Raw genomic sequence first — 23,340 nt, forward strand, 5'->3', positions numbered from 1 at the left:
AAATAATTCAATAAAAACTCTACAAGTTGAACTATTTATACATCTCTCTGAATGAGGGGGATGTGGATGGGTGGCACAAAGGGAATGTGAGAATGAAGGGATAAAAGGATCGGTGGTGGGCAATGAGCTGGGCCCCTGGGGGATAAACAACAAACACACTCTCAGGGATGTCACCTGTGCAATGGCTATCAACACCAGGGGGATCAGGGACCATTACGCCCAGCCCCTACATCTACACTCTGTCCTGAGACTAGGGGATGTGGGGCCTCAGCACAGACCTCCACCAGAATCAGGCCCCATTTATCCCAGTAACCACCAAGGCAGGCATGACAGCAACAACCAGTTTAATGAAACAGCAAAAGCATGAGAGAATTGCAGGTAGGGGGCTCAGTAGGGCTGCATGCACAGGGCTTTAGTAACAGCTATTGTTCACCTGTGGCTGCTTCGCTGTCCCAGCAGATAGAGAAAGAGGTGGCTGCCCCGATGAATGCCTCCCCTCCCCCAACCACCCACACACACACTTCCCTAACTGGTTACAAGGCCAAGGTACTGTTCAGTACATAATGGGCTGGGAGCCCAAACCACTTCCCCTACCATTTCAGGTCAAGGACGATGAGACAAGCAGCAACAATCCAGGCCCTGAAGAGGGTAGAGGGGGAGCCAGAAGTCAGGCGGTCGCCATAGAGATCCAAGAGCTGCAGGACTACACCATTGGTCCAGCCAAATCCCTCCTGGCAGGGGAGAATGCACCATTAGCAAGGCACATGCTGTTATCCAGGGCAGGAGCTCACACATAGCTGCAGCATGGAGACTGATGAACCCCAGCAGCAGCTTCCAGCCCAGCAATTTGGAGGCAAAACAGGGGGCCTCCCCCCATGAGGAAAGCACATCCTCCATGTCTAGTGAGACATTCTGTGAGCACACATCCCCAACAGTGAAGCAGTACATGCTCTTACCTGGACTTGGTACTCCCCTCCTGTCCCTGGCTTCCCATCTCCATCCACGTTGTACTGAGGAGAAAGACCATTATTCAGAAAGCCCCATTAGAGTGGGGGCTAGAATGTTCCCACCCCACAGAGTCCAGGGAAAGAGGGGCAGGCACAGAATCCAGCTCTTTGTGTTCACGAGCACAGTTGCTTAAGGCAGAGGAAGCTGTACACCAGGCAGGGGCAGAAAGCAGCACTGGAAGAGGGAAGGGACAGAATGACAAGACCAGCCAGCCCAATAGGGGAGGCCTGTGGCTGACCAGCCACACCGGACATCTGCCCCTGCTCAAGTCCACTCAGACTGAACTGTCAGATCAGATCTGGTGCCTCCACACCTGGGGCCCTGGTCTGAATACAAACTGACAACGAAAAGGTTAAAACAAGACAAGCTTCCTTTAGGGTAGCAGCCCAGACTCTTTCCATGCAAGCACTAGACATTCTGAGGTAATCACCACCAGCTGCCCAGGGTCACAGGGGACCGTGTGTGCATGAATTCTACTTGACAAGCTCCTACCCACAGGGGCTGCAGCCTGGCTGTCCAGGACCACCAATGTTCTTACCTTCTCAAACATGGCCTGGTACTTCTTATATAAGGCAAAGTTGGTTCTGACCCAGTTCTGGGCCAGGTCAAAGGCAATTTCTTTGGCTCTCGAGGAGCTGGACTTGGCCAAACCTACAAACACAGATAAATGCCAGAAGGTCAGGGACCTGGTCCTGCGAACACTAGCCTGTCCATCCCTGCAAGAGGTGACACTAGAGCCCTCGCTGGAGCTCAAGCCCACCCCTGCAAGCTGGACAGTGGCAGGGGCTTTGTACAATTCCTCCACCACCTCCTCCAAAAAGCAGGCTTTGATAGGTTGGACCCAAACCCGAAGGGTTTTGCCCAAGTGAAGGCCACAGATCAAGGCCGTTAGGGCTTATGGACTCTTCAAGCAGAGGTGAGGAGGGTTATCAGTGCCCCCTGGCTTTTCCACTAAGCAGTATCAGTGGCTTGATGGCCTGCTGTAGCAGCAGTTTGGGAAAGGCCCAGATGGGAGAGTCTCCCCCAAACCAAGATGGCACTGTGACACCTGAGCTCCCAGCAGAGCTCCCAGCCTGACCTGCAGCTGCTGCACAGTCAGGAACTAAACCCACAGAAACAGGATCAATCCACAAGGCTACAAAGCAGCAGCAGAGTGGAGGGTAGGGATTGAGAGAGGCATAATGCAATACCTAGAGCTGCAGCACGGCTGGGACAAGGTACAAGGAAACAAGGGGCAGGTCCTAAAACAATTTGGAGGCCTGATACCAAACACAGCAAAATTTCCAGTGGGCTTCCTGTCCTGCAAACTATGGATATGAGCACAGCAGCATCCTTACCTGCAATCACCATATGCTGCAGTGGAGGCCAGGCATTGGGCAGATCCCACTGCTCCCCAGTCCTGAATAGTGAGGTAGGGAGCCCATTCTTGTAGGACAGCACTGTGCTCCCCTGCAAACGTAGACAGCATATTGAGTGGTGGCACTGGGCTCCCCAGTGAGTCACCATCCAGGAGACAGAAGGCCACAGAAGGGATATAGGGAGACAGGACTTTGTTGGCTAATCTGGTCAGCTACTTCTAGCCCAGCCAAGCTCCTGAGGTCGATCAATGGCTATTAGCCAGGTTGGGCAGGAATGGTGTCCCTAGCCTCTGTTTGCCAGAAGCTGGGATTGGATGACTGGCCATGGATCACTTGATGACAACCTGTCTGTTCACTCCCTTTGAGGCACCTGCCACTGGCCACTGTCAGAGGACAGGATACTGGACTTGATGGATCTTTGGTCTGACCCTGTATGGCCGTTCTTATGTTCTGGGATGGCAACAGGCATGGCCCAGTGTAGGAAGCGGGCTCTAGGGGTCACTAGTGGGTTGAGCTAGAGGAGCAAGTCCTGGTAATCTCCTGGCAAACACGGGACAGGGCCACATGAGAACTAGGCTCCACCTCCACCTTGCTCAGCTCTGTGCAGAAAGCATGTGCCAGGCTCAACAGGAAGGTATGTGGCACCCTCCACTGTCTGCAAGGAACTCTCCCCACGTGATGGGCTAATGGAGACACTGGTCTGTTGAGGTGAGGACTCTTACAGGAGCCCAGCTCACCTCTAAGTACCGCACTGCCCTCTCAGCTGCAGCCTGGTCTGAGAAGCAGTCAGTCCATAGGGGTGCCAGGTTGGAGGGGTAGAAGGCTGGGTTTGGCTGCTTCTTCAGGAGGTTGAAGTCCAGCCAGACTCCAGCAGCCTCATTCCAGAGGACAGCTTGGACAGCCTCGAGCCTGCACTCCAGAGCGGCCTGGAACTGGGCAGCCTTCGTGGTGTTTCCTGAGAGAGAGAGAAAAAATGGCTTATTACACTAGTGAGGGGTTTGCAGAGCATCCACAGATTAACTACGGCGCAATGCAGCTTCAGTTTTTGCTGTGGCCCATGGCAGCGCTCACTGCAGACTAGTCCCAGTGTACTCTGAACAGCATGGCCTGTGGCCTTTGCTCAGCATTAGAGGGGGAGGAAGCTGAAACCCACTCCAGCTCATGCAGAGTCAGTTACAGTCTTCCAACTCCTATTTGCTGACACAGCCCCAGGACGGGGAAAGGCAGGTGCCCTAGACAAAACTGATTCCTACAATGCCCATCCCCTACACATCTGATGCCCTCCCTAGGCTCCCAGCACCTGAGAATTAAACAAACACAGAAATAAATGAAGTGAGCAGCAAAGTGGCTTTACTTGGGGCAAGAGAAGAGTTAAACTACTTCCTGCTCCCACTTGCAGGAAGATGCCACTAGGCCGCACTGCTGTTTACACAAGCTGCTCTGTGGGAAGCAATGCTACAGGATGCTGGGCCCTTTCTCCACACAGGGGATGTTGCCCCAATAACAGCATCTTGTGTCCCTGTCTCGCGGGGGGAGGGGGGAAGAGATTCAACAGGCATCAGTATTTCCACGGGAGGCACTTCCCAACAGGCTTTTTACCCAGTATCCTGTAGAATGAGGCCAGCAGGTGCTCGGTCTTGCACAGAAAGGCATTCAGATCCACTGGCACTACAGCCCTGGCTTTGGTATCCTTCAGTGTCGCAGGGAGTGGGGGGGGCCAGGAAAGGAACCAGCGAGAGGAAAAGTCCCAGCCTGACTCTGCTGCTGATTTTAGCTCTGCCCAGAGCTCCTGCCTGGCATCTGCAAGACACACAGACTGGCACAGATACGACTCAACGTCTCCTGTGGCAGAAGATTTAGTACCTCTGCCAAGGGTGACCACTGGCAGGAAACAGCAGAGAAGCAATCTGGGGCTTGAACACAGGTTCTGATGGGATGCAGCTGGAACCAGGTCCCCAGACTGGGGCAATGAGGATAGAAGCCTCTGTTAGAGCAGGGACCCTAGCCCAGAGCACTGACCCCCAAGCATAGATATAAGAGCCATGCTGGTTCAGCTGGAGCAGGGGTTAAGCAGCTTTATCACACTTCCTTAGCTCCATCCCAAGGCTCCTTAGAAAGAAGGAACTGTTAGAGCACAAAGCCTGGGGAGCCCCAACAAATCCTGTCCTGGAGAATTGACAGAAGCGGTCACAAGATCCCATGGCCAAAAGGAACCTAACCCCCAATGCCACCACATCTGTGCCATGGCCTCACCTCCCACAGATGGGAATTCCATATCCAAGCCCCATCCCAGCTCTCAGAAATCTCTCCCTGTCTCCCCCTGGCACATGGGTGCCCACATTTAGGTGCAGTCAGTGAAGGGCAGCACAGGCTGCTCTGTTGTAGTGGGCATTAGAGGGACAGCATCTGTCATCACAGATCTCTCTCTTTACCTTCATTTAAGTCACTTGCCAACTCCCAGTCTTTACTGTAGGACTCTGGTCTGCAGGGGAGGGTGGACAGGGATTGGGAGACAGAGAGATCACTAGGTCAGTCCAGTTCTTAGTCATTTCCTTGCCCTAAGCAGGCAAAGGCTCAGATGCCTGGCATGCAGAGCCGGGTCTCACAGTGGCTCTACACAGGCGAAGCCAGAAGCTGAGGTTGTGGGTGAAATCCTACCCGTGGTCCTACAAGGACCAGCTGCCAGGCTGCGTGATGACCCTGTCGGACACTGAGGGCAGCACGAATCCCATAAGGCACTGCTTCACCCTCAGCCCATCTTCAGCAGTTCCAGATCTCAATCAGCAACCCATCTGTTGGGCTTGAGAGTGCCTCCTCGTGCTGTCTGCCCAGTGGGCCCTCAAGTCTCCAAGGGACACATTCCTCAGGGTAACAAGAGGCCATACCTTTGCCTGCAGCTGCAGGTCTTGCCTGTGGATGCTCTGGGACAGGCGCGGCTCTATGCAGCAGCTTGTTTTGTGCAGGGGCTGGAGAAGGACAGCCCACTCTGCACTGGGATGTCAATGTCCTATCACAGGACAGGATTGGGAAGAGACAATACAGCCACGTCCATCAGCACCTGTCTCCATCACAGGGGACGGGGAATGGTCTGTAGAACATACTCAGTGCCACTGTAGAGCTTTGCTAGAGACCTGCATGTGCAATAGCCCCCAAAAGAGGTGGGTAGGACGGATGATTATCCCCCTCTGTTGCTGGGGAAACTGAGGCATGGGAGGAGAGGGGAGTCACTTGCCCAAAGCCACACAGTAAGTGGCAGAGCTGGGAATAGAACCCAGGAGTCCTGACTCCTCCTCTAGTGTAACTCCATTAGACGGTGTTTGTTCAGATGGTACCTGGGCTCCCCGATCTGGACATTGTAGTAGTTCAGAGTATGATTCCTGTCCCCAACTGTGATGCTCACAGACCGATTCCTCTGCCAGAACTCGTACTCTACCTCCAGCAGATGGATATTCTCCCTGGGAATCAGACCACAGGTATGGTCAGTGTCTCCTCACGGAGCAGTCTCTTCCCATGACGAACAAATCACCCAGTCATGGGTCTGCCCAGGAACTAGAGGGGGACAGGAAGCCCAGTAGGGAATGAACCACTTCAGGGAACTTCCCAGTGGGTGTTGCTCGGTGTATACTTTGAAGGGCATACACAGGACAGACCATGACCTGGAGCAATGCTCCTGCTGCCTCCAACACATGCTGGCCAAGCAGACTGCAGACCACGCTGGCCCTGGGACCAGTCAGTAGATGGCTCATGTGTCAATGCTGTACCCAATACTACAGCGACGAGCTCTTGCTCAGACTAGCCAGGCTCATGGGGGCCTGGGGTGTGCTTGGAAACCTCAGAGGAGGAGAGGACATATGCAGGGGCATGTGTGCACCCAGGGAGGGGGCGCTGCCTATTGTGAAAAGGGGGTCGGGGTAAGAGTTACAGACACCTGGAGTATGGAGCACCCAATGGACAGAATCATGGCCACTCCAAGTCCCATCCTGTCTGCACAGGCAGAGAGTGCCCACCCTCACTGCTATGCAAGATCCTCATTGGTACCACAGGAGATGGGGGAGCCTTATCACCTTAGGTTACAGGGTGTGACATTACAGCCTATATGATTTTATAAAAATATGCTAATGAGTGAATATAATGTAACTGGAATATGCTTCATGCAAAAGGTCTCTTGTAAGGTATCATTACAAAGCTTATAATCTACTGAGTGTGATCATCCTATTTGTATAAATGTAACACTCTTGTATCTGAAACTAGAAATATGAAATATAACTCTGAGGGCCTACTGTAATTATGCGAAGTGTGGGCCATTAATGGTGTGCAGTCTGAGGAAAACACTTATTGAAGCATCTCTGAGGGTTAGATTATCTGTATTCAGTTTGATTAAACATAGATTTGCGCATTCTATTTTATTTTGCTTGATGACTTGCATTGTTCTGTTTGTTACTACTTGGAACCACTTAAATCCTACTTTCTGTATTTAATAAAATCACTTTTTACTTATTAATTAACTCAGTATCTATTAATACCTGGGGGGGAGCAAACAAGCGTGCATCAGTGTTATAGAAGGTGAACAATTTATGAGTTTACCCTGCATAAGCTTTATACAGGGTAAAACGGATTTATTTGGGTTTAGACCCCATTGGGAGTTGGGCATCTGGGTGTTAAAGACAAGCACACTTCTGTTAGCTGCTTTCAGGTAAACCTGCAGTTTTGGGGCAAGTAATTCAGACCCTGGGTCTTTGCTGGAGCAGATGGGAGTGTCTGGCTCAGCAAGACAGGGTGCTGGATTCCTGAGCTGGCAGGGAAAACAGGAGCAGAGGTAGTCTTGGCACATCATTTGGCAGCTCCCAAGGGTGTTTCTGTGATCTAACCTGTCACACAGGGTGCCAACCCATGTCCTCTGCAGCCATCTGGGCCTGATCCTGAGGGAGAGCTCAAGGGATTGGCACCAGCCATGGGGGAAGAGGTAAGGAGAATCCACCCCTGCCCCCTAGGACATACAGGGTACTGGTGACGCCTAGCAGAACCTCATGCCCACCTGAGAAACTCTGTGTCATTGGCATGGACCAGGTAGGCATCCATCATCAGAGTGAGGAAAGGTGGCTGGCTCCGGCATAGGTAATAGACTCGCCCTCCATTCGGGATGTGCCCATACCTGCCCATCAGGGGAGAGACCATGTGTTACACAATCCCAGGGGAGAAAGATGAAGGGCCCTGCAGAAGCCTCCCCACTTCCCACACTGCATTCGGAGCAGGGCCCTGCAACTGTGAGGAGATGGCAAAAGTTGGAGGACAAGATGATGTATGCCCCTCATGACAACGGTCCCCGCGCAAGCATCCTCAAAGTGATACCCTCTCAGCAGAGGGCACTGCCAGAGCCATGGCTGTGTCACTTGGTCAGCTCCTCATGCTTGGACAGGGAAGGAGTGGCTTCAGAGTTGAGGGAGGAAGGTAGCGAGCCTCCAGCAAGCCTCCTCTCTCTAAGTGCCTTAGGTCAGCGTCTCACCTTTCCACCAGATACAGGAAGTTCTGTATCATCCCCTTGGCTGTGGCTGCCATTTCAGAGAGGAGCAGCCCTTCAATCACCCAGTAGGAATCCCTGCAGCACAAAAGAAGCAGTTGCACAAGCGATACCAGATGCTTTGGGCTTGTGGCCCTGCATGAACCAAATGTAAGATGGTCCATGCTCACACCCAACACTCTCCCGAGCACTGGGATTCAGGTCAGGGCTGAGGACAGTGTGTCTGCACCCACATCTTTCAATCATGGCCGCATCTAGTGTGTGACAGGACAGCTTGTCACATCGTTTTAACAAGTACAATTATTTTAAACAACCCCCATGTATATTGGCCAGGAGAACAGTGCCTGACAGCCAGGCTCAGCAAAAATTCACCAGCTCAATCAGCATGGGGCAGAGCCAGGGTTCCAGCTGTGGCTGCGGCGAAGTCAATTCGAGGTGTAACCAGGACAAGGCTCCAACACATCAGCTGTTTCTCACCAGTAGTAATATTCAATGAACCTGCCACCGGGCACTATCACAGGGTGCGGCACATAAATCTGAGAGTAAAACATCGGGTGAGTCCTAACGTCATCTTTGATCTGAAAAAGATGATCCAAGCTGGTCACCACTCCCCACAACCCTTTCCCACAACCCCCAGCTCCCTGAGCCAGTCGCCCCTCCTCCTCCTCCAGCCCCCACAACTAGCCTGGGTCAAATCTTTACCACACTTGCGTTTTTTCCAAACAGCGCACAGAATCAGGCCCCCCCCGCATCTCTCTACCTTTCTCCCTAGGGATTTCCACTTGGCATTCAGATCCGATGCCCATGCCTGGAGTTTCTGGTCAGAAATCTTGGCTAAAATCTGGGGGCTGGAAGATAAAGAAGGAAACATACTCAAGAGAGGAGACAACCACAACCGAGCACCTAGTCACCACAGGCAAGGGCTGCTTCCAGAAACTGCATGTGACATACACTGCCTGATACAATGCAGCAATCTATGGCTCCCAGCATCCTTCTTGGCTCCCACTCCCCGCACTGCACAAGTCAGAATGTGGCTAAATTAGCAATTTAGCTCTAGAGACCTAAGCTTCAATCCTCAGTAGATCACAGATGGATTTGGAGGTATAATTGGTTTTTCAGGTTAACACACATCTCATGTTCTAGTCCATTTCATCACAACTGGCAGTCTCTGCTAAAGCCAAGCCAAAGACCTGACTATCAGCAAGATCTGCAGGTCAGGATGGAGGAGCATTGGCAGAGACGAAAAAGGAGGGAGGCTGCACATCAGGGTGAGGTACATTGGCAGCACTGTGAATGGGGAGCACTGATTACAGCTACCACATCTCCCAGGTACTAAAAACAAATTTATCGCTTCCCAAGAAAGTTGTAATCAACCCCTGCCTCCAGAGTGGGACAACATAGGCCAACAGAGTGTAGTCTGGCTCCCTTACTCCCATCACCAGGGCTGAGGCTCATCATGCTGCACTCACTCTTGCAAGGACCCCTTTGGGTTCTATTTTGTACCTGCTCGTCCAGTCCTGAGGTTCCCATTGCTCAAACTCTTGTCCAGGGTCATTGAAGGATGAGCTCACAAACTGTTGCAGCTGCTCTTTGGACAATATCCCCCCTGGAGTCACATTCACTAGCTGCTGAAACTTCTTCAGAACTAGTTCTGGGAAAAAGAAAACAGCCTTCACTGTCTACGGCCTTGGCTGAGGTTCTGCCGAATCTGCTAACAAGGGGACCATGAATGGTGAAGGTGCAGTGACTACTTGGTGTAGTATGTACCAGGGCACAGTGCCACTGTTCCCACCGTCCTTGTGCATTAGTACCAGAATTCCCAATCATCCTGTATGAGTGTGGTGAGATGGGCACAGGGCTCAGCTTGCACCAACAGGCGGGTGTGGGGTTAGACTGCAGGTGTCTGACAGAAGGGAAAACACAACAGCTCTGTAGCCCTAGCCATACTGCCATAGATGACCTGGAGACTCCCGCAACGGCATGTCAACGAAGTGTTTGTCATCTGAGAAGAGCCTGCCCAGCTGGACCTGCTTCAGGAGGTCCCCAGTGCAGTAAATGTGGCTGAGAAGAGAGAGAGAAAAAAAAGGAGTGAAATTCAGACAGACATACCCAGGCATGTTCTAACCCAGTGGTTCTCACTTTTGTACTGGTGACCCCTTTCACATAGCAAGCCTCTGAGTGAGACCCAACTTATCAATTAAAAACATGTTTTTATATATTTAACACCATTATAAATGCTGGAGACAAAGTGGGATATGAGGTGGAGGCTGACAGCTCGCAACCCCCCCCATGTAATAACCTTGCAACCCCCTGAGGGGTCCCAACTCCCAGTTTGAGAACCCCTGTTCTAACCCATGTGGTCCAGCCAATTCCTCAGGAACCAACCAGCTTATTTCTGCTAGATAAAACCTGCTTCATTAACTGCAGCATGATACAGGCTTGTTAGCACAGATAGCAACCCAGACATGCTGGAGCCTTAAGGCAGGGGCCAGTCCACACACACACACCGCACCAAACTGTGTTCAACTGGGGGGGGAGGGAGGGGAGAAGGGGCAAGTAACCAGTTACACAGTCAGCCAGTCAAGGCCTGTTAAACCCACTAATCTGTAGGAGTTTAAATGTGGTCCCTTAACTCGTAGGCATGGATGGTGCCTAGGAGACCATTTACATTGCAAAATCAATTATGACTTGGTCTCACCTGACAAACAGGACCAAAACATGTTACAACTATTCACAGAATCACATAACAGACCTGTAAAACTGCCTGGCTAGAGCATGGCTCTGTGACATGGAAGGGCAGGCAATATACACCAGTCAGGCACTACCCTAGCCGTGTTTGAAGGGACACTGCCTACTTGGAACCCTATCAATGTTAATTAGTGTTTAAAGTACTTTCACGTCCTGCCTTCAACTCCCTGCCACTCTCTGGGATTGTTCTATCACATTTTCCTGTCTATTTGTTTTAACCTATACAAACAGTACAGGAAACTGAAAGACTCTGCACAGAGTAATCATACTGAAATGAGAGAGAAGATTATTATTATAGGTTGGGTTAAATTACTTTGAAACTGGTGAGTGTAAATTTCATTCAAAATAAACTTAAGATACAATAGGGGCGTCAAATTAAAACACAGACTCGTGACAACATTCAATGTGGGTGGGGGGCTTTGCTGGGGATCGTTTGGTATAGTGGTGTGTTTCTCTTCCACACAAACACAAGAGAGACACAGAAGTAGCAGAAAGTCAGAGGCAGTCTGAACAACCACTGAGAGCATGATCCTAATGTGATGATCGGGCTTACACATTTATTCTAATTGTGAGCTCAACAGTAAAAAGTATATGAAAGTTCATAAAGTGTCACATTAACCTTGAACAAATGTTTATGGGAAAAGGTATGGAAGGGGAGACTGACTGAATTAATCTAAATAGAAAGGCCTAATGATATAACTCCAGGATTGTGCTGAAATCACGCCTGGTAAAAAACAGAAGATGTAGAACCGTAAATTAATCAATCAAAATTGGTGTGTTGGATATTAGCCCTACTAGTGAACAAACAATAAGGGGATAGGCTATTCCACCCATCACTCCATTTTTGAGTTCTTGAGGAAAGAATGGATGAGGCAGCCTTTCACGGCTGCCACCCCCACCACCTTCTGGGATACTGTATCTTCTTCGTCCTAATCCTGGGGGATGTCTTGACCTGACCGGGCCAAAGAGAAGACTCTAGATGACATCACCACCCCGTCACTTCCAGCTGAATCCCAGAAAATGCCTGGGATAAAATGAGCTCAGACTAACAGCAACAGCAGCAGCTGTAGCCCATCTCAACTAACTGTCCTTTTGGGTAAACAAGAAGTTATTACCGTCTTTGATGCCATCTAAGAAACTGCCAAACAGGATTTTTCCTTCTAAAAAACTTCCCAGCTAAAGGAAAAAGGGAACAAGGAAATGCTGCTAAAATTAAAGCTTTACTTAATGTTGGGATTCCCGCTGAGGCCTTATCCACTAGCCTTATCCAGAACATCTCGTCCAGTTCAAGGAGAACATTTTATCTAGCTCTCTGGCATCCAAAACCTTGGATTGAATCTGAACTCGTCACTAAGGTTTCTTTATTGGCATTTCATAAAGTTATCCCTAAGGTGATCAGGCTCAGGTGCAGGGAGTGGGTTAGGGAGCATAACAACTCCAAAGTACATAATGACAAATCAGATTATATTCATATTCTAAAGTACACTGACAAATATACATTACATTCTACATTGTATCACATACTTCACGGTTGTTTTACTAATTTTGTGAACCAATCCCTGTTGAGATCACGAGCTGTCCACGCACCATAAAGTGTGCTAGTAAGCAAAGCTGCAAGCTTATCACATACCCTTCTTGCTACTATTTCTTTATCTACTAGCTATGTATTATTTACAAGGCCACTTGTGCATTCATGCTTTGTCAACTGTTAACCTATTTCCTTACTTCTGTTTTCTTTCACTGGCCTAACCCCACCTGTGTGACCCCACTCCTCCTGACCTGACCATGCAGGCACCATGTGTGCAAGGTCACAGCAGCGGGATCAGGGCAGTATGGTTTTCAAAACAGCATCCCCTGTCCAATACATTTGATTTTGTCTCAGTACCAGATGGGTGACAAACTTTAGAAAAGCAGGGTTGTCCTGTTTAAAACCAAATGAATGGCCTGTCTGGGCAAGCTCATCACCCATCTCTTTTAAAACTCTTGGATGCAAGTTATTTGGACCTGCTCATTTAAAAAGGTCCAAATTTAGTAGCTTCTGTTTAACATCTTTCAGAGATACTAGTGAAATGAAAAACATTACTCCCATATAATGAAACTAGCACTATACTATCTGTCCCCCGCACCCCCCATTATAGAACAGAAATATTTAAACACCTCTGACTTTTCTACATTATTATTATTATTATTAACAATTCTACCATTTTCATCTAGTAATGGACCAATACCAGTCAGCATTCTTTTTGTTCCTAACATATTTAAAAAAACTCCTTATTGTCCTTATCTCTGCTAGCTATAGATTCCTCTTTGTATCCGTTTACTTCTCTTATCAGTTTTCCACAATTCCTAACTTCTGATTTTTTTATTTTTTTTTACTATCAACTTCCCTTTTCTTCCATTTGCTACATATATTTTAATAGATGCCTTCACTTTCCCTCTAAAACAGGTCAGGGTTTTTTTTTAAAACCATTATGGCCTTCTTCCTCAATCGTAGGACTGTGACTTTTGGGGCATCTAAGGTGTTCTTAAATGATTACCAAGTATCATTCACATGCTTCTGATTAAATTCTTCCTCCCAGCTGATTTAGCTCATAATTGTTTTCAGCTTTATGAAATAGGCCCAATTAAAACACCAAGTATTCTGCTTCTGCCTTATAAATGTGGTCAATTCACAAAGTTACAAATTGCAAGCTAGATTCCAGCCTACCACAGTTCTGCTTCCGCTGCTCCCTCCTCCCACAAATATGCTACCCCAGAGCATATGACCTGCACTCTCCTCCCTTGATCCAATTTCTACAGCATCTGGGCTTGAGCTTCACCCACCTCTTTTGTTCCTCAAGCTATATTTATTTTACACCCACAAAAATTATGTCAATTGTTTTCAATTTTTAACCCCCCCCCTCTGCCGCCCACACATATTTAAACCTTATCCATTGGGGACCAATCACTCTTTCCAAACAGGAGAGGGTAAATTAAAATGGGAAGCTTGTTACCCTAGCCATAAAGATAAACTGATACAGTGCTTTCCATCCAAAGGCCTCAAATCACATTACAGAGGAAGTCAAGAAACAGAGAGGAAAAGTGACCAAGGGCAGAATCTAAGGGTTCCCCGTACAAGGCTCCTGACCTAGCCAATAGATCCTAACCCTTCCTGCAATGAGAACTTCTCTAACAACAAGCAGCAGGAGGAGAGAAGGACCACCCTTTTTAGCAGCTTCAAACTGGCTTTGAAACAATCAGGCAACAAAAGCTCAATAGATTGTGCTAAAATTAAGCTAACGTAGCCATTCAAGATTTGAATTTCATAGCACAGGGATGCTGCAGAGTTACTGGCACAAAAGTGTAGGTTCAGTAACCAGATCTCTGCTCATTGACTCCCTATATTATTCCCACCACTGTAATATCTGTGCACCTCACTGTCATGCATTTATCACAACACCCCTGTGAAGTATGGCAGTGCTATTATCCCCACGTCATAGCTAAGGAACTTAAGCACAGAGACATGCCCACGGTTACAAAGGGAACCTGGGGAAACTAAACCCAGGTCTCTGATGGCCCAGGCTAGTGCCTTATCCACTGCACCATCCTTTCCCTACTCCCTTCAGAACTCAGCCTACAGAACCCTTGCATTTACACAAAACTACTTGACACAGGTGAGTGCTATAGGATATTGATCATTCTCTACCTGTCAATCTAGCACCTTTCAGAGTTATTCTGTGTATTACTATAGTGCTTGAGGCCCAGCTGACATTAGGGCCCCACAATGCTGGGCTCTGTACAAACAGAACTACACAACCCAGCAGAGCTAACAATCAAAACAGAGGCAGAGGGGAGCAGGGGAGGGATGGATCATGCACACCAGCAGAGGGAAGGAGAAGGACCCCTAGGAGGGATAGAGAGGGGAGAGAAAAGGAGTAAAGATCTTAGAAAGCGCGCGCGCGCGCACACACACACACACACACCCCTTGCATGTCACTCTCAACATATTCTTATTGCTTCCCAAACTTCTACCAGCACTGTGCATCTAAACAGCTCTTTCTTGTATAGCACAGCCCAGGACACTTTATTGGCAAAATAATTAGATTATGTCCCTGCCCCAAGATCAGTCACCAGGAGACCCACCAACCCCCCATGGACCCAGGAAGTAGTTACCTCTCACAAGGAGGTGGGAGCCCATAGACCAGTTCTTGCCATCCTGGCACAGAAACAGAGATGCCAACAAAAAAGCACCAGGCTGTCACCAAAATCCTTGCAGAACAAGCCATTTGAGAGAAGAATGAAGTGTTTGCTCTTCTGCTGAATCATTAAGTTAGTTGCATCTGATTTCATCCACCTGTGCAAAGGTCTATGAAGCAAATTCTGAGATAAACTGCATGCATTAAGGGGGGGGGGCTAGCATTAGATTTCAAGGGGTGTGTCTGCTTCTGCAGTCCTTGGCAAAGACAATTATTTGGAACTATTTACAGTAGCTTTAACTCTCAGACACACATAGCCTGAAAACTCTGTCTTTATTGATATTGACCTACTGATAACATTTCACGTCTCTGGCACAGGGTGGGATAGCTTCAGGGGCTCTTATGGCACCATATGGCAGTAGTGCACCCCATCATGGGGTGAGGATGGGAGGCAAGGAAGAGAGTTGAGCAACAGAACAAACATGTCCAAGTACACTGTACCACTACAGAAAAAGGTCTGCGTGAAGGGACTTGTATTCCAAGCCCCAACATCAGGCACCTCATGAGGGCACAGGGAAGGCCAGAAAAGGAAAAGAGCACGGAGGGAGTGAGGATTGACCCATGGATGGAGAGACAAAACAGAAGGAACCAGGGTAGATAAAAATAAATTATAAAAAAAAAAAAATCGGATTTTTTAATATAAATTGGATTTTTTGATAAAATGCTTTTTGAGGAAAAAAACTCTCATCATGGAATAGAAATTATAAATTCTAATTCTATAGTATGAGACAATATAGTCACATAATGTTTAAGAAAACTTTTGTAAAAGAGTTCCAGTAGTTCATGGATTAGGAATCCAATTTTATGGGGTTCCAGGGGCTTCTGTATAGATTATTCAGGTTAATCTTTCTATCTACTTAACGGGACTCAGTGCTCAGTCTAGAAGATACCATCAGAGATGTTCAGTTTTGCAGTTCTCAAACTGTGGATTTGTCTCTCCAGAGATAACACGCTTGTTAACAGCAAAAATGTTTTAAGATAAATAATATATAGAGGGGAGAAACAACAGACCTCAACTCCACTGTCCTTCTGAAAAATTGTCTATACAGAGTCGCTTACCTCTCTCTAAAAGTGCAAAGTTTCAAAAAGTTCAATGAATAGAAGATTGTTGGGGGCAGAATAGATCTGGACAAGGAGAAGAAGTCTGGAGATGAATGTGAAAAGGGAGGGACAAGACCCAAGAACCCCTTAAAACTAACTGGCAAGGTGGTTATAGAAATGTCCTAATTCTGATTCACCGAAGAACATCATGTGAAATCTTAAATAAAAGCCAGGGTCACACTGATCATTAATATCATTGTGAAATGTATGTACAGATACCATATACGGAGTTCTGTATATATACTGGAAATACCTTGATACATGATCTAAGAATGCAGGCGTCACCAGCCGAGGGAGAGAAACAAGTTTTCTTTCAGACAAAAGACATTTATCAATATTTCTGTTGGATGTAAATTAAGCATTCTAAACTAACACAATGATGTCCCTTTACATATAAACGTTTGAAGAAATGTGAAGTCAGCAGCACACTTGAAAAACAAACCATGAGATGGTTATACCTCCCTTACCCTGCACCTAGGAAGTAAACAGAAAGTGTGTTTACAGACTCTCCTTCAACCAAGGTTGAAGATGCTGCTAAAGTCTTTGGGTGAGAAACTTCTTTAGACCACAGGTTAATTAACTACTTAAGTGTAGTCTCTAGAAATCATGTAATTTGTATTTATATGTAATCTTTTGTTCCCAATATCTTTACTGTCTCCTGAATCAGTAGTCCTTGATAATAAACTTACTCTTGTTTTCACTATGAAGATATACAAGTGCTGTGATATTAAGTTAGCTGCTGATCCTAAATTGATTCACACAGGATGGTACGTACACTGTTCCATTGAGGACAGCAGAGCTGGTATTTCTGAGAGTCTTCAGTGGATAAGGGTCTGGATGCTGCAGTGAATACTTCAAAGGGGCTCAGGGACTGGGATGAACCTACTGTTAACCCTGCAATGCAAGTAACAGTTGGTATAGCCCAGAGGTGTGTGCTTGGGTGGCTAATAGACTAGCGGTATCAGGGAGCTGACAATCTGTTAAGCACAAGCAAACGTCCCTCATGCTAGAGCCAGGAAAGTAACAAGGTGATTCTCAAACCTGGGTACCCCAAGAACCATCAATGTTCTTCATAGCCCAGGCAACAATCGAACTAAGTCCTTTTACCACGTGGTCTCTCGCATTTCCCCTAAGATTTTATGAATATGCAGGGGGCAACTTCACTTTGCAACAAGCTCCCCCAAGAGTCTTGTTTGTTCTAAAGATCTGAGTTTAGTGCTGATTAAAGATGTCCGCTTACCAACCCTGGAGACTGACTTTAGTATTAACCCACTCCACACAGCAGGGGCAGTAAGGCAGGCTTCCACCCTATGCACTGCAAGCATGCCTCCAACTTGACCTGGACGAACCCCTAATAAGGGAGTTCCATCTCCTAGACCAGTGGTTCCCAAATTGGGAATCGTGAACCCCTGGGGGTTTGCAAAATGTTACAGGGGGTTCTCGGGAAAAAAATTCCCTAATGGTGGACAGAGCTGTCCCTAGGCATCCTGAGCAGCCTGGGGCCAACAGCCTGGAGCCCCTGGACTTCCAAAAGCTAAGCAGATCAAAGCAAGCATATCTATCACACTGAAGAGATTTAAACTTCAAGACTCCTTATAAGAAATAGAAAGGGAGGTAGATATTTTTTGCTGTTTTTAAAATTAAATAGGCAGCTAGTATTTTTTTTTTTTTAATTATTATGAAGAAGAACAAGTTTAAGCTTTGTTGTAATGTGTGTTGTTTGCCTGGACTGCTCAAGACCTGAATGCTTATGTAGGAGGAACTCTGAGTCAGCTTCTTAAATAACTTCATGCTGTTTCACATCTGATACTCCTTGATGAAACATAGGAGCCTTGTCTTATAACAGGCTTATTCAGAGTGATACAAGCTACGAAAGTGACATCTTGGAAGAGTGCTGCCATTCGCATAATGTAGTAAAAATACTGTAATGATAAACAATAATAGTGTGTAATAAGCATGCCATAAAAAATTATATTTCCAAGATGACTGCTTTTATCATTTAAACTTAGGTAAAGGAGAAAATCCCTGGAAATATTCATTTTTAAGAGCGAGTTCGTGAGACACAACATTTTAGCGAAAGGGGTTCACAGATTGTTAAATATTGGGAATCACAGTCCTCTACCCAGCAAGGCATTGCCCTCACAAGGGGCCACTTAGTACAATAGGGACAAAATGGAAACCTGTCTCCTAGCAACTTGATCGAGACCTACCAATTTGTTTCATAAAAGCTACCAAACAGCCTCAGATGGGGACAACTTTTGGTACTTAACATCCTTACCCTGGATTTTGGCAAAGGCTCCAGATGGTGTGTGTCTGCTACCCCTAAACTCTCCAGCTCATTAAGTCCATCATTATTTTAAATAATCACTTTTGCCAATATCACTGGAAGATACAAATCTCCCTCCCTCCCTCTTGACATTTTCCCATTTGGCAAGTAGTGATCCCTATTCTTTCCCCTCCCACCCTACATTTAGAAGGGCATTTTAAGATCACTGCTGCTTCATTTTATTTCACTAACAGTCAGGAGAGATTTTACCTCAGTGCTAGTTATATGAAGACAAAAGTCACTTCCCTTCTGGTCCTCCCACAAATTCTGGCAGCTACTTGTAGAGAGGAATGTGCATTTCAATAGAATGGGGAATGTTTCTTTTAAATCTCTGCTGCACTGAGACTTTTTTTAAACTAAGAAGAATACTTTGCATCAAGCTAGTCTAAGGCTTGCTGCTGACAGTCCTCTTCAGAACGATACAAACACACATAAAAGGCAGTAAAAAACACAACGACCCATGCCTTGCAGCACTCAGGAAATGCTTGAATGCAAAGAACATCTTCTTCCCCAAGCCCCTAAAATACTCCAGCAAGTGTAGCACCTCTTTCCGTTGCTGTAGACAAGACTTCGGGTATATCTACACTTCAACCAGAGCTGTGACTGCAACATGCATAAACTTATCCAGTATTCCCAGCCTCAGGGGACCTAGCCCAAACGCTGTAAGGCTTTATTTGTTTTTTACCCAAAAGTGCATGTACACAAACACAGCGGAGCTTTTGCTCTGCCTTTTGATTTTTGCCATCCCTAGTGCAGGTAAGAGTGAGACACAGAATCGGTGTTGTCGGCTCCCCAAAGGTACCGGGCGAGGTGACTCTGGGCCCGGCTACAGGAGCTCTCACCCCTCATCAGCCTATGCCCCGGCCCGCCCCGCCCCCTCAGCCCCGCCCCACAGGAGCTCACCGCCCTGAGGTAACCCCCCCGCCTCCGCCTCACCTCCGCTCCTCTGGGAGCTTTCCCCAGGTCTCTGGGGCGGTTCCAAGGGCTCCTCGCGTGCCTCGGGCCCGGGCTCGGCAGCGAATCCGGGGGAAGCTGATCCGCCATCTTCCCCCGGGTGCTCAGAGGCGGGCGCCTCTTCACCACTCCCCAGCTCAGCGTCGGCTTGCGTGGGTAATGGGGGCGAGAACGAGCGCGCGCTCGACGTGACGTATTTTTGATTGGCCGGCTGCCCCTTGACGAATAGCCAATCAGAGGGCGCTCATTCCCTGGAGGACTGGTGGGGGAATACACCAGCTGCTGTGCAGCCGGGCCAGCCCTTTAGACGCCCGCAGGCCGTACTCTTAGGGCCTACTACTGCTGTTAGGGGAGCTAGCTGGGGCCGTCACCCTCTCACGGATTTGCAGACAGCCTACAGGCAGAGCCTCCCCCCTGTCCACCTCCAAAATGCAGGCTACAGCATTAGACTGCCTTATGTCAGACATCAGTAACCAAGTTCAGAAGAGACAAAAGTTGAGTTGCTGAGGTTTTCTAGTTCGTTTTTTAGTAAAAGCACATTACTGAGTGGTATCAAGCCACTTCAGACAGTTCATATAAACAGAATATTTTCTATTCCAGATTGCCAGAAGCCTGTACCAATTTTAGAAAGCTAACACTACCCCTAGTGTAGTTGATCAAGTTTCATAATTAAGTATTGCACATTGGTAAGGTGTAGAAGCTAGTTTATGAGATAGAAAAGGTGTCAAGTATCAAATAAAACAATCCCTAAAATTAAAAAAAAGTCTAGATAACTGTAAGAAAAAGACATTACTAAAATTTGACCCAATGCCAATCCAGGGGTGGGCTCTAGGAGTGGAACCGCCCATGCATATTTCAGGCACCGGAGATTCTTAACACACCTTGGGGATACCATGATCAAAGACAAGCAAGAAGTCATAGTGTTTCTGAGTTTTTCCCTTTTCCTGTACAAGCAAGCAGTAAACATGGGTCTTCTCTGTAAATCTCTGGAGAGTGATTCCTCCCTGGGTCAGGATTCTCTGCTCCTGGTAACTTAAAACCAAAGTATATTATTTCCCTGTCTTTGTGTACAAGATAAAACAGTTTATAGATAAATAATTTGCCTATCTAAGGGTTGATAGATTCCATTTGGTTTATCATGGATCACAAAATCATTTCTAAACAGGCAGAGGTAAGTGATCTTAACTAAGTCCTATGAAACTGAAATAAGTAATTCAATTACTTAGAAGAAGCATTTTAAAAAAGTTACTTGACTGAAATAACATTTCTTATAAACCCACAACATCACTGTCAAGACAAGTCCTTAGACAAGCAAATTAATGAATATTAGGAATCTTATTCAAAGCAAGTCCCATTAGTTGTTTACCACAATTCGCTTACTTTTCAGTCTGAACAATCTAGTGTTAACTGAAATTAGTCCTTTAAGTTACAACATAGAATTTCAATACACTATTAAAATTATTACATGAACAGTTTAATTCCTTGGGGTGCTTTTGAAAACATCTCACCAATGATGCTGAAGTCTTGGTGGTGTCATCACATTGCAGAAACAGTGCTGGAATAAGGAGTTGGTTCTTCTCCATGGTGTGTGATGGCTTGTTTACCTTTTGCTTGTTTGGAGATGAAATGAACAGGAGTGTGTTGAGTTGGTATCTCAATTCAGAGAGTCTTCCATAGTCTCACTCAAGGTGGAAGACCCCTCTCTTTCAGGGGCTTGGCAGGATCCAAATATCAGCTCTTGTCACTTTTACCAGCTCAACACCTTTATAGGATGGTCCTAGTTGTATCTTCATTTCATGAATATGCAACCTGATAATACATACACAGCAAAGTTGTAAATCTTCAACATCCTGGTTATATAGCTTTTGTCTCTGATGGAAAACAGTGCCATTGACAGTCAACTATTTAGCTCATTTGGAGATATTCATCAAGGTTTAATACCTGAATTTGTTTCAAATTGCTCCAAACCCATTTCTATTTAAAATTTGCTCTGCTTTCAAATAGTCTTTTTAAATTTAGGTAATTCTTAAACAGAGTCTAAACTTAAAATGGTCAAAGGCAGCGTAGTCTAAATACTTGAATATGTGGTTCTTTTCTCAGAGGTTGGTAAGAAAGTTTCTTAAGCACTGCCAGATACCTAATTAATATAAACATTTTATAGTCAAATAGCTTCTTGTAGTCGTAACCAGTTATAACAAGATTACTTGATTTTATATTCATACATGAATAGTGAGATGTTATGTAACAGTGCTATAAGAAAGTTATTGCATTACATACTTGCATGTAGATAAAGTGTTTGCAAATGACCATCACAAAAAGAGTTTACACCACCTTAGGCATTTAAGGAATTAGAAAGGTTCTAACCACTGTAGTAGAAACCTGTAGAAGTAATCAACAAAAATTCCCATTTTTACGTATTTCCTTAACATTAAACAGACTTTAGAGTGCCTACTAAAAGAACAACAAAAAAAAAACCCACACTTTTCAACTAGAGTACGTCTAGCATTCTTTGTGCAAGGTTAAAACTGAGGTGTCTTTCTGGAGAAAGGGTGATAAGAGATTCCTGGCCTAGCTTTTGTGGCCTTTATAAACCAGGTGCTCATATCCCTTAAAGAGGTATCCTGCTCTTTGAGAAGACACTCCTGTTGGCTATTTTACTTTTAACCAAACAGTTCCCAACACTACTAATCTACAGTAGCTTCACCCACAATTTACAATTAAAGAGTTCTTAACAAATGCTATCTATGCAAGGCAGTTGTCACATTTGTATTGCTAGAAAGATGTTTAAAACAAGAACTATGTACAGTATTACAGCAAAACAGAAGAGTGGTAAAGGCAAAGTGTTATCTGAAAAGATGGCACCAAAACACTGCTCTTCGGTAGCAAGGTGGACACAGCAATAAAACTATAAAGCTTCCATATTATAATCAAAGTAACTTTTTACAGAAATTAATCAGACTCATGGACTTATTTCACGCATAGAACATTTCCAGCTAAAGAGGTAGTGTTGCCTAGTGGACAGCTCTGGTTTCTATTCCCAGATTAGCCAGTAGCCTGCTAGGTGGCCTTGAGCAAGTTACTTCACCTCTGACCTCCTTTGTAAGAGGTTTTGAAATTTACTGATAAAAGCCCTATGTAAGAGCTAGGGCTTATTATACACCCTCCCTATAATTACTCAGATAATATAATCACAGCAGAGAATAGCCACTTGATAAATGCTTCAGCAAACTCAACTGTGATAAAGATGATAGGGCCAGCCTGAATACAAAGGCACAGCATAATTAACTATCAATTGTTCAAATCAAATTGGTATTTGCAAAGGAGGTACTGGTTAGCCAGGGCTGTGAGCAGATGCTTTGGAAGGTAATGTACCGTTCCTGCTGAGGACTGGTATTATGTGGAGTGCTTTATTTCCTCCTCACACTAAAATCCTGACTTGCAACAGCCTGTGCTGCCCCAGCCCTATGCCTTTCCTAAGCAGCCTGTCAATTAAGTGGTTTTGCAATATGCACAAAAACCCACAGAGCTGTGCAGAGACTAGACTTTTTACTCTTATTTAAGCTAAACAAACAGGTTTTCACTGAACAGGCACTGTAGTTATTGAATGTGTCACTAGTACATTTCCATTGGTTTCAGAAGGCTAGTTAAAATTTGCAGTCCAAGGTCATCATTCAAACTACTGGCCCACTTAAAAAAAAAACTCTATACATATCTTGGATGAGCAATTTGTTAGAGATAGGTGTCCTGCACATTAAGTGCTAATGTGATCCAGCCTAGCACCTTCAACAGAAGCCAGTTTGTACACAAGACAGCCCTCCTATCAGGTAAGAAGTTGTCTTGCAGGTGGCATTGTTCTGCTGCTTGCTTCAGCTGTAATACTGCTGCTGAGCTTGTAGAATTCTTCTGCTATACAGAAAGATGAACACCCTCTTCTGCAATTGTTGCTTTATTTGTCAGGCCAGCCTGGAGCGTGCACACCTATAGCAAGAACACATATGCAGGATTTGGATGGAGGAGGAAAACAGGAATGAAACTTCTTGCACAGTAGTACAGAAAACTTGTCTGAAGGATAAAAGCAACAGGAAACAGACA

The 23,340-nt window shown here is 46.2% G+C and overlaps 1 protein-coding gene across 4 annotated transcripts; it reads right to left on the reverse strand.

Annotated features, from left to right (window-relative positions):
- Positions 1-328: 328 nt before the first annotated feature.
- On the reverse strand, positions 329-23,257 carry TREH (trehalase). Of its 4 annotated transcripts, XM_032777150.2 has the most exons (17): positions 23,029-23,257; positions 20,757-21,057; positions 20,130-20,280; positions 9,845-9,945; positions 9,388-9,535; positions 8,645-8,732; positions 8,362-8,462; positions 7,870-7,962; positions 7,402-7,518; positions 5,699-5,821; positions 4,799-4,848; positions 3,966-4,166; positions 3,104-3,321; positions 2,346-2,457; positions 1,547-1,659; positions 957-1,010; positions 329-731 (listed from the first exon to the last, which is right to left on the reverse strand). In XM_032777150.2, exons 3-17 carry the CDS (start codon positions 20,213-20,215, stop codon positions 591-593), a joined length of 1,746 nt encoding a protein of 581 aa, XP_032633041.1. In that variant the 5' UTR covers positions 20,216-20,280; positions 20,757-21,057; positions 23,029-23,257; the 3' UTR covers positions 329-590. The 4 variants fall into 4 exon arrangements, with proteins under 4 accessions (XP_032633041.1, XP_032633044.1, XP_032633045.1 ...); XM_032777153.2 differs by lacking the exons at positions 20,130-20,280; positions 23,029-23,257 and having other exon boundaries at positions 20,757-22,665; XM_032777154.2 differs by lacking the exons at positions 20,130-20,280; positions 20,757-21,057; positions 23,029-23,257 and adding an exon at positions 19,231-19,366.
- Positions 23,258-23,340: the final 83 nt, after the last annotated feature.

The sequence above is a fragment of the Chelonoidis abingdonii genome, chromosome 18 (genome assembly GCF_003597395.2).
Source record: "Chelonoidis abingdonii isolate Lonesome George chromosome 18, CheloAbing_2.0, whole genome shotgun sequence".
Taxonomy (NCBI): domain Eukaryota; kingdom Metazoa; phylum Chordata; order Testudines; family Testudinidae; genus Chelonoidis; species Chelonoidis abingdonii.

Bases quoted from the DNA above. Each gene is read 5' to 3' on its own strand.
- TREH (XM_032777149.2), bottom strand. From the start codon at position 14,897: ATGGCTTGTTCTGCAAGGATTTTGGTGACAGCCTGGTGCTTTTTTGTT. The intron at 4,849-5,698 runs GTACCATCTGAA...CCTCCCCTGCAG, and splicing joins GTCCAGATCGGGGAGCCCAG to ACCAGAGTCCTACAGTAAAG. The intron at 1,660-2,345 runs GTAAGGATGCTG...CTGTGTTTGTAG, and splicing joins GCAGCATATGGTGATTGCAG to GTTTGGCCAAGTCCAGCTCC.